The sequence below is a fragment of the Lolium rigidum genome, chromosome 1 (genome assembly GCF_022539505.1).
Source record: "Lolium rigidum isolate FL_2022 chromosome 1, APGP_CSIRO_Lrig_0.1, whole genome shotgun sequence".
Lineage (NCBI taxonomy): Eukaryota > Viridiplantae > Streptophyta > Magnoliopsida > Poales > Poaceae > Lolium > Lolium rigidum.
Genome location: NC_061508.1, coordinates 69,818,664 through 69,829,664, shown reverse-complemented (window position 1 = coordinate 69,829,664; position 11,001 = coordinate 69,818,664). Strand labels below are relative to the sequence as shown.

Below are 11,001 nucleotides of genomic sequence, written 5' to 3'. Positions count from 1 at the left end.
CAGAGACTTAAACCTCCATTGCTAGTCATCCAATCCGGTCTTCATGATATTCTCCGCCTCTGACTTCACCATGGATCAGAAAGTCACCTGATGGCAAGAAAGAACAGAGCTTCGCGCGGCTCCCTCCAGAACCAAACGCCTGGAATAAAAACATTGGTGCGCTCAACCGAATACCACCCTATCCAACAAACTCCAGGCAAGAAATGCACTGTTACATTCACCGGCGGAACCTTCCGGAACTCAACACTCCGGCCAGATCGAGAAGGACATGCCTTGGGAGATCTTCATCTTCACACAAGAGAAAACCCTAGGACCGCCGCCTTTATTCAGGTCGGGTCCCAACGTCGCTGACCGTCCCATGTGGAAAGGGAAGCGCAACAATCTCCACCCACATCGGTCGACGGGCACACCGGCGCGCCACCGTGGCCCTCCGGGTCCCAACGGGACCAGATCAGGCCCAACACCGCTTCGCCGTTGCCCACCCGCCGCCGCTGTAGCAGATCAACCACTGCCGCCACTGACCACCGCCGCCATCAGAGAAGAATGAGCGCCACCCTCCAACCCCAAGACCACGCCTGGCCGGGACCACGCCGCCGTGTCGCACGGGCCTTGCCCGGCCACACCTTCGACGGCGGCAGAGGGAGGAATTGGAGATGCCGCCGTCCGGGGTCAGGGTTGGCTCCCCGTGTTGATGGATTTTCATCACATCAACATATATCCTCCTACCTCATTCACAAGAAGGAGAAGGGCAAAGGTACCTTGTTGGCATTGTGCCGAACACCACGGGTACGCCCTTGGGATGGGAAGGGGAGGACGCTGCCGACGCTTATACAATGAAATACCATGGTATTTCAAACCTTGAAAAGGAATTCGGACCCGGTTTAATTTGTGCTGAAGTTTGAGAAAAGAATCAAATTGGTCCACTTTGGCTCTAGACTAGATAGAAAGCCCTGTCCCTCTGTCCATTTGTCCAAGTGCAACACCAGTGCACCACATCTCAGATCCCAAATCCACATGTCATGAAGCAACAAAATCACAGTCCACATCAGCTAGCTGCCAGGGGAAGCAACAAAAAAGGGAAGCCCCACATGTAGTGACGCAACGGAGCTCCCGGTTTTAAAGGAAGGAGCGCCTCACTCCGCCACACCAGTCAAGCCAAGTCGCCTCCGCAGTCTCCATCCGCACGGGCACGAGATCAGGCGCCTGATGCCATGGGGGAGCCGGCCAAGCCCTCGCCCGCCGCGCCGCGGCCGATGCCGTCCAAGACGGTGCACTCCGCGGTGCTCACCTACGCCTCCATGCTCTCACTGCTCTCCCTCTGCCCGCCCAAACGTTGACGTACTTCCCCTCAAAAGGAACGAACTACGGGTATCATCTCTATGTCTCTGCGTGCTCCACTCTCAGTTATCTCTATCCTTAATAGCTCTATTATATCTTGTCTAGATATATCTTGCTTAATTGTATATCTTGTCATATAGGTAAATTCACATAGTTGCATATTTAGAGAATTTACCTTTGTGTCAAGCCTAAATTGAAAAAGAACTAAAAATTGGTTAGCACCTAATCACCTCCCTCTAAGTGCGGCATACGATCCTTTCAACTGTTCCCTTCTTGAAGACATCGCTTTTGAAGATGATAGATTTCTGGTACTATCTTGGTGGTGTTTGGTCCACGGTTACAAGAAGTATGTCACTATAGCCGGACTTTGTTCTCTGTAATGCGTTGTTGCATAGGCTAGGTGTAATTGGTATCGTCACTATATTAATATATCCCCTTTATCTAAAAATGGTTCCTGGCCGATCCTCCAAAATTATGTACCTCCCTAAAAATTAAGAAGGAAAAAAGGCTGCTATTGTTGCAATTCAAGACATAATTCCGCAATATTCGAAATACAAATCCACAATATTCATAGTGCATACCGACGAATAACATAATGATCTAGCTTTTGCACTCGTATTGGACTTGTTAAAGCATTCATGGATTTGTTACAAAAATAAATTGTGTTATAGTTTGCAGAAGATCAAATCGAGCTAGCATTGGAACACATAACAAGAATGTGCCACATATTTAAGAGTGGCGCTAGTGATCTGGCTTCTAGGCACTCGTATTGTACTTGTTAAAGCGTTCATGGATCTGTTACAAAAATAAATTGTGTGGTTGCTTAACTACCAGAGTAGAATGCATTATCAAGAAGGACTTGATCATTACATGGGAAGTACAACGCATTATCCTCATCCTCTGACCATTTAAGGCATCTCCTTTTTCACTTCATCACGGAGCTACGAATTTCAAATGAAATAAAGTGAGCAACATATCGGCATATATCCTCCTACCTCATTCACAAGAAGGAAAAGGGCAAAAAGTACCTTGTTGGCATTGTGGCGAACACCATGGGTACGCCCTTGGGATGGGAAGGGGAGGACGCTCCCGCGGCCGATTCTGACGCTTGTACGAAGAAATAACGTGCTATTTTAAACCTTGAAAAAAATTCAAACCCGGTTTAATTTGTGCTGAAGTTTCAAAAATAATCAAATTGGTCCACTAGATAGAAAGCCGTGTTCCAAATATTCCCTCTGTCCAAGTGCAGCACCAGTGCACCACATCACAGATCCCAAATCCACATGGTCATGAAGCAACAAAAATCACAGTCCACAGCAGCTGCCAGGGGAAGCAACAAAAACGGGAAGCCCCACATGCAGTGACCCAACGGAGGCCCCGCTTTTATAAAGGAAGGAACGCCCCATCGGCAACCACGCCTCAGTCTGCCACACCCCAGTCAAGCCAAGTCGCCTCCCCAGTCTCCACCCGCGCGAGCGCGAGATCCGGAGGGCAAGCCAGGCGGCTGACGCCATGGGGAAGCCGGCCAAGCCCTCGTCCGCCGCGCCGCCGCCGCCGCGGCCGGCGCCGTCCAAGACGGTGCACTCCGCGGTGCTCACCTACGCCTCCATGCTCTCGCTGCTCTCCCTCTGCCCGCCCTTCGTCATCCTCCTGTGAGCGCGCCTCATCCTCCTCCTCATCCCAGATCGAGCCCGATCTCGCATCTTAGCCCTCGCCGGTTTCGCTCTCGCAGGTGGTACACGATGGTGCACGCGGACGGATCGGTGGTGGGGACGTACCAGCACCTCCGCGACCACGGCCTGCTGGAGGGGCTCAGGTCCATCTGGCCCATGCCCACCGTCGCCGCCGGGAAGATCATCCTCGGCTTCGCCCTCTTCGAGGCCGCCCTGCAGCTGCTTCTCCCCGGGAAGCGCTTCGAGGGCCCTGTCTCACCCTCCGGGAATGTGCCCGTCTACAAGGTTAGCTGCCGGCACATCTTTGGTCTTGATTTCCTAGCTAATCGATCGTACCTAGCTCACTAGTTTGGTTCCTGCAATAGCCTCTACAAATTAAATGCTGTAAGATCGTACCTTCATTTAATTACTACCTGCTACGTCAGCATCACTGACCTGTACTTGTATTAAATTATTAATAGTACTCTCTTCTTCCTGCCAGGCAAATGGTTTACAAGCATATGCAGTGACACTCGCCACTTACCTAAGCCTTTGGTGGTAAGATCGACTACCTTATCGTCTTCGGAATTGCTTCACACACGATCTTTTCCGTCCGATGAACGTACGACGCGCTTCCTTCGTGAGGACTGCTAGGCCACAAGTCCATCCTCCACGGCTACGGCGTGCGCCTTCACGAGCGCGACCTGTAAGGAGTAAGGACGAGCTCCACGCTTTGCTCCCCTCTACGGACTATGGGCAGGCTGCTACAGCCTGCAGGCGTTTGTCGACGGTTAGGGCATCTCCAGCGGCGCGACCTATTTTATTGTCCGCGCGCGTTCTGTTTGCGTCGCGCCGCGGACAATAAAATGATCGTTTTTGTCCACGCGTCCGTCTGGAGTGGCTCCAGCGGGGCGACATTTTTTTTACTTGTTTTTTTCTTTTCTCCATTTAAACATAGTTCCAAATATTACATATTAGAATATTATTTTACACAAACTAATACATAGTTTGGAACATGATTTACGCAAACTAATACATAGATTGAACCATGGTTAACACAAATAAAAACATTTTAAAAAAAGAAACCAGTTGTGTTGATTTCCGTTTGTTCGCTGCCAAGAAAGAACATTCGAGGGCACACCTAATCACCCAAACTGGAAAATCCAGCTTGGGACGGTGTCCTTGTTGGTTCTTCCGAGGAAAACAACCAGAAACCTTCACTACTGGCTTCGTCTGGCCCGTAGCCATATTCGCTGCAAAGAAAGAACACTCCAAGTTCTAACTATCGGTGTCTGAGCCGGATTCACCGGTGTGGTAGTGCCTGCGACATGATGTGTCGTCGAACACCTTGACGATCATCTTGTCGTCCCCCTCGTAGAGGAAGGTGAGCTGACAGCCGGGCTCGAGCACGAGGTCGCGGGCGAATTTGTCCCACCCCGTGTGCAGATACATCTTGCCCAACCCGTCGAACAAGACTCCATGGTCCACCGGCAAAAGTTGTTTGAGCTGGCCTCCCGTAGCTGCAACTGCGCCGGCTCGACGCCATTGACGAACTCGGCGAACTTGTCCGGGAGCTGCTTGATGCCTAGTGGGTCATCATCGAAGCGGAGCAGGAACTCGAAGCAACGGTCGTCCTGCGAAGACGAGGATGGCGCAGGCGACAACAAGCGTGGGGCCGTAGCTGCTCCACCACGGCGGCCCCTGCCCCGGCCCCGGGGGCGCCCAGGGCCGCGGCCTCGACCGCCTCGCTGGCCACCAGGACCCACCATGGACTTCCTCGCGGGCCTGGCTGCGTCGCAGGAAGAGCTAAGCGGCGCTACGGTGGAGCTTGTGGCGGCTAGGGATTGTTTGGAGGAGTGGATGAGGAAGAAGAACGTGCGCCGTCTTTATATAGGCCAGAGGCAGGCGATGGCCGCGTGACGCGTGACGTCACCATTAACGTGGTTGGCAGAGGTAGGCGACGGCCGCTCGGCAGCCAAGGCATCGCCATTAACGTGGCGTAGACTACCGAAGCGACGCAGCGACGTCAGTCGCTGGCGCGCTTGAGAAGACGCATCAACGAGGGTCGCTGCCAGGCGGGTCCGACGAAACGTCCGTCAGACGCGATCGGACACTTTGCGCGTCCGCGCAGCGTCCGCCGAGACGCATCCGAAGCGTATATTTGGGCCAGGTTGCGTTGTCGCGGACGGCCCGGTCACTTTGTATCGCCCCGCTGGAGGTGGTACCAGACGTATTTTTCAATTTGGTGGACGAAAACGGCGCTCATCGTCCGTTTACGTCGCGCAGCTGGAGGAGCGGCCTCTATGCTTACAGTTGCATCTCTGCTGCTCTGGTTTTTTTTCGGCATTCAGTTAGGCACTTGACAGAGCCAGAGAAGAGTTGCTTAAGTGAGGCCGCCAAGTAGTAGTATCGTACGGTAATCGGATGGGATTTATCGTATGTATAGCAGCGCTCTATCGTCTTGGCTGGAACTACCGATTAACCTCAAACTAGAACATTATTAATCATTGTGGTGGCTTCATCCCTGAACAGTCCAGTGACTTGCCCCTACTTGCATGGTCATCTGTTTACTTCTTGCAGTGCTATGAATCTAAATGATATGATAAGGAAACACAAAAAGTGCTACTTGCAGGGTAACTTATATGTCCATTCACTAACAAAAAAAATTCATGTCAGGTTTGGGATTTTTAACCCTGCGATAGTATATGACCATTTGGGCGAGATCTTCTCGACTCTCGTCTTTGGAAGCTTTGTGTTCTGTATTTTGCTGTACATAAAGGTGCGCTTATTTAATAGATCTTTGTTTGCGCAGATACTTATGTACGAGTACTATGCTTTCTTTATTGGTAGATAATTTATTTATTTCACCTTTTAGGGCCATGTAGCACCATCCTCATCTGATTCTGGATCCTCAGGGAACGCGATCATCGATTTCTACTGGGTAAGTCTTATTATATCCATGTGATATATTTTTTACATTGCCTAGAGTTATGAGCTATGTCCTGTGGACTTGCTGATTCTTGTATCTAAAATGCACATTTCCAGGGAATGGAACTGTATCCTCGGATTGGCAAGCATTTTGACATCAAAGTCTTCACAAACTGCCGTTTTGGGATGATGTCCTGGGCTGTTCTTGCTGTAACCTACTGCATCAAGCAGGTCAGAACCAAACAGCACGCTTTTAATTGTTCGCTATCCGGTTTTGTTTATCTTTGTGCTTATATTCATTCATGTGTTATATTCATGCTAACCAATGTAAAGATAGAAGGCCTCTTTTAATAATGTATGATGCAGTTCTCTATTAAACTCAGCTGATTTCTGTCAACTTTGAGATGCAGTATGAAATGAATGGCCGAGTTGCAGACTCCATGCTTGTCAATACTGCACTGATGTTGATCTATATCACTAAGTTTTATTGGTGGGAGTCTGGATATTGGTGCACTATGGACATTGCTCATGATAGAGGTAGGAATTTTTTTTTTTTAATGGCAACATATCAAATGCAATCACCATTTTTCTGCTCCAGTTGTGGTACCATCTTTCCATCTGGACACCAATTCAACATGAAAATTCCGAAAATATTTGATGCTATAGTACATAGTGTTCTCCATCATTGAAATTTTTAACGTCAGATTAAAAAAGTGATAGAAGAAATAACGAATATATGTTCACAATGTGAATAGGATATTTTAGGTTGTACCATGGCACTGCCATAAAACTTCTGGAAATAACATGTTCTGTGAGGCTAATATTACTATCAAAATCCAAACATCCAAGTGCAGAAATGAATTAAACCACTTAGCTCAACCCGTTGGAGATATCCATACATGACAAATTTCTCGCAAGAAAAGTTCTAGCTTAATTTGAATATTCATTGACTTATTTCAATAGGAGAATGAATCTAACAAAACACTCAAACTTCGTACGGCTGCAAAAGGCCATCAGTGTCTAATATTAGTTCTTGGATATTACTGGTAGATACAAAAGAACCCCTATTAAAGTATACTGCGTCATATCAGGATTGAATTAATATATTATTATAATAAAGTTACTCAATTTTTAGCTTGTAATGGTGTGTTCCCTTTTTTTGGGTCCAGATCATCATTTTTGTCTGACATGATTTTCTACAGCCGGTTTCTACATTTGCTGGGGATGCTTGGTATGGGTTCCATCGATATATACCTCTCCTGGAATGTACCTTGTCAATCATCCTGTGAATTTGGGTCCCCAGGTTATTTTTTCAGACAATATCTTTGATACTTTGGTTCGTATCCACAGTTTTAGTTCGAAGACTTGAAAGGAATATTTGTTAATCTTATTGCAGCTGGCACTGTCAATTCTTCTTGCTGGAATACTGTGTATCTATATAAACTATGATTGTGATCGTCAACGCCAAGAATTTCGCCGGACCAATGGAAAATGCTTAGTCTGGGGCAAAGCTCCGACAAAGGTCTTAGTCTTAAGCTTCTAAAATAGCCAAAATGTATTTTCATGCTTGTAGATTTGCTTACGGCTTTATTTTGGTGGAACTTCAGATTGTCGCTTCCTACCAGACCACAAATGGAGAAACAAAAACCAGTCTTCTCTTGACTTCTGGATGGTGAGTCTAAGATTCAGTTTTCTTTCTTTACATTGTTCATGAAAAATGAAATTTGTGACCATGTATATGCAGAGGTGATAGCCATTTGAGCATGAGCCTTGGTTTTCTATTTGGACAGGTGGGGCTTGACTCGTCACTTTCACTATGTCCCAGAAATACTATCAGCATTTTTCTGGACCGTCCCAGCTCTTTTCGATCACGTAAGCATGCCGTATATTGTATCATATGACAAATTTAGCTGGGATTGTATTAATTGTTTTTCTTTGCTCACTTGCAGTTTCTCCCATATTTCTATGTGATATTTCTGACCATATTATTGCTCGACCGAGCAAAGAGGGATGACGATAGATGCTCATCAAAGTATGTAACAACCTTTCAGTTATCTGTTTAGCTAACATTAACAGATAAACTTATCTTTAACACCGATAAATTGTTGTTTGTACTTATTTGGTTAGTTCGGGTTTAAGCAATATTCAGTTCCGTGCTTTTGTGCCTGATTAAATTTCTTTTGTCAGGTATGGCAAGTATTGGAAGACCTACTGCAATAAAGTACCATACAGGGTTATTCCTGGTATTTACTGAACGTTTGGGCTACATTGACTACAACTACCGAAGAAACTCAGCTGATGATGTGATTCTGTCCCTGTTTGCATAATATCGATGACATTAGCTTGATGTATGCAGTAGTGGGTTGAGGGAAGTTTTGGTATCTGCACTGGATGTACACTAGGTAATTCCTGCATTCCGGTTTAGGATCGTAATAGCTTTTTGCACAAATTGTTAAAGGCGGCAAAAATGCACCGACATGTACTCTGTATTTTCAGTACTAGCCAGACCGCTATTTATTTCATAACATATTGTTGTAAACTCGAAGACAACATTTCTTGTTAAACATTTCTCATTATGAAATAAAGCTATATTTTTGCTGGTTTGTTGTTGGCTCTAGATTGAAAATAGAGCTGCCACATCACACTGTCTCTTCCTTTGAGGCGTTGCCTTCAAGGACATACAAACGTTATAAAAACTTAGGGCCTCTTTGTTTTGGAGGATTTTAAAAATATAGGAATAGAAAAATCATAGAAATGTGATGCATCTGCTAAGCAAAGAATAAGAAAACACATGAATTTTGCGAAACAAGTTTTTGATTTGCAGAAAAAGAAGAAAAACACAGAAATGCTAACAAGCATAATTGAATCCAGGTTATAGTATTTTTTTTCCATACGAAGCTACAGGGCTCCGGGTTCCACTATCGTCAGATAACGGAACAAGTCTGTACTTCTATCCAACAAACCAGAACAAACAAGGAAAAATATAAAGAAAAGATAAAAAATGATCAAACTATCATTCCTCCCGATTACAAATAATTAGGGAAATCTAGCAAACAGAACAAGGCAAATGTTAAAGTATATACAAAGGTAAGACTAGGTTATTATCATGTAATTTATGGTCTTTGGCTCGTTCTTTGTGCATGGAAATATAGGAAAAGGAGGTTTGAATGATTGTAGAATTTCTTTGTATTCCCTATGAAACCTAAGCCAAAAAGAGAATTTTCTCCACTTTTTTTATGCTTCATTCTTTTGAATCAAATGGATAAATAGTATTACCAAAGAAAATTTTCTATTCCTATACTTTTCCTCCAATATTTCTACGAATCATATAAGCCCTGAAGCTGCACTCTAAACACCTATATGTATCTATTCGGTGATCAGTCCGCTAGTTACTTTGATTCCACTCGGTGTTTCTTTTCCATTTGCTTCCAATAGTTCGTCCTATCCAGTATCCACCTGGGAATGTGGTTCCGATCCCTCGTTTACTTATACGATTTTATCCGGTTCCTATTTTATTTATTATCCCTGATCTGGAAGTCACCTTTTCTTTTCCTTGGGCAGTACCTCCTAACAAGATTGATCTATTTTCCTAGCTTTCAAGCGACCAGACATATCAGAATTTGTATTCGATATAATAGTACGCGATACTAAATTGGGATGCAACTCGTCGTGTCTCTCCCATGGGAGCGATGTTGACCGGATACTTGTCTATGAAACTAATAAATATAGGATTCACTTCTCTTAATGGCTATTGTCAGTATTATCTTTAAAATGTATGTTCGAATGAGATTAAACGTTCCAAAAAGATTACCATTATCACAATGAGATTGAAACAAGCATTACCTTCAATTTCATCTGCCACACTCAAAGCATAAGCAACAATATTTGCTTCCTCAATCAACCTCTTGGGTGGTCTAGATCCCTCCTAGGCCTGTGATGATCATCTGCAATAGGCATAAAGGTGTCCTCTATGCATGTTTTATACTCTACTAGAAGATGGTTTGACGGAGCTATTTTTTTTCAGCATATGCTATAGTTAGTACAATCAACTATCTTTTCTCACGGAAAGTGTTTTCGACTCTTGAGCTTCAGTGCTCTTGCCATAAAAAGAGCTTTTTTAGAAGGTATCAAACAAATCTGAAAATAATTTTGGAGATTATCACTGATACATCTCACAATCATGCAAAATATTAACCCGATTTACTTTTTATTTTGTGCTAGACAAAAATGACAAAATCCGATATGTTTTGGAGAACTGAAAATGACTACACTTTTGTCATTTTTTTGTAGCTCAAAATATAAAGTATTTAAAATTGATATTTTACACATTTGTGAAATACATTATTGAATATATGCAGATTTGTTTTAAAAAAATAAAAACTTAAAATTATGATCTATGATTTTTTTTTTTAACGAGATCAGTGGTGTCCATGTGCAATAAAGTTTCTATTCCTTTTCTCATATTCCAGGTGATCTACCGGCAACCCAAGCTGAGTAGTTGATCTTAATGAAAGCCAAAACAAGATCCTTGAATCGCGCTATGTCCCATGTCATGTGCACTAAAATTTGACGGATATGTGTGTCCGGACTTATATACGGAGTATTTAATAAAGTTCCACGAGTGGCACGCTGCAGAAAATGACACAAGGAGAGCGGTCGTGGCCTATTTTATCCGGAACCCAGACATGTCCTCGCTGGTGCCACGTAAGGTAGCTCCGCGTGACAGTGGGGCAGTTGGGCGCTAGTGAACACGTGCGTGCGTCACTTCTCTTCCCCAGTCCCAGTCCCAGTCCCAGTCCCCCGCTGCATCCGCTTTCCACTCTGCTCCGGGTTGGTCGTCGCCGTCGGCGAGATCACGCCACCGATGCCGTCGTCGTCTGCGATCGTCGCGTTCGTCGGCGCGGACGAGCCGAGCCTCGCGCTCGCCGCCTCTTTCCTCCGCTCCGGCGCGATCGTCCGCCTCTACATCGACCCCCAGGTCGCCCCGGCTCGATCGCCCTTCCTTCCGTGCTTCCTACATCACACACCCCCACGTTGCTTCGTTTCTCATCCCCGCCTCACGTGTCCGTGCAGGAGGATGGAT

At 45.4% G+C, this 11,001-nt stretch overlaps 1 protein-coding gene across 1 annotated transcript; it reads left to right on the top strand.

The window, feature by feature from the left end:
- Nucleotides 1–2,850: 2,850 nt before the first annotated feature.
- Nucleotides 2,851–8,220, top strand: LOC124675285 (7-dehydrocholesterol reductase-like). The gene is made up of 13 exons (XM_047211354.1): nt 2,851–2,990; nt 3,071–3,296; nt 3,493–3,548; nt 5,667–5,769; nt 5,866–5,931; nt 6,036–6,149; nt 6,329–6,455; nt 7,121–7,221; nt 7,315–7,440; nt 7,526–7,590; nt 7,709–7,790; nt 7,868–7,950; nt 8,106–8,220. Exons 1-13 carry the CDS (start codon nt 2,851–2,853, stop codon nt 8,170–8,172), a joined length of 1,356 nt encoding a protein of 451 aa, XP_047067310.1. The 3' UTR covers nt 8,173–8,220.
- Nucleotides 8,221–11,001: the final 2,781 nt, after the last annotated feature.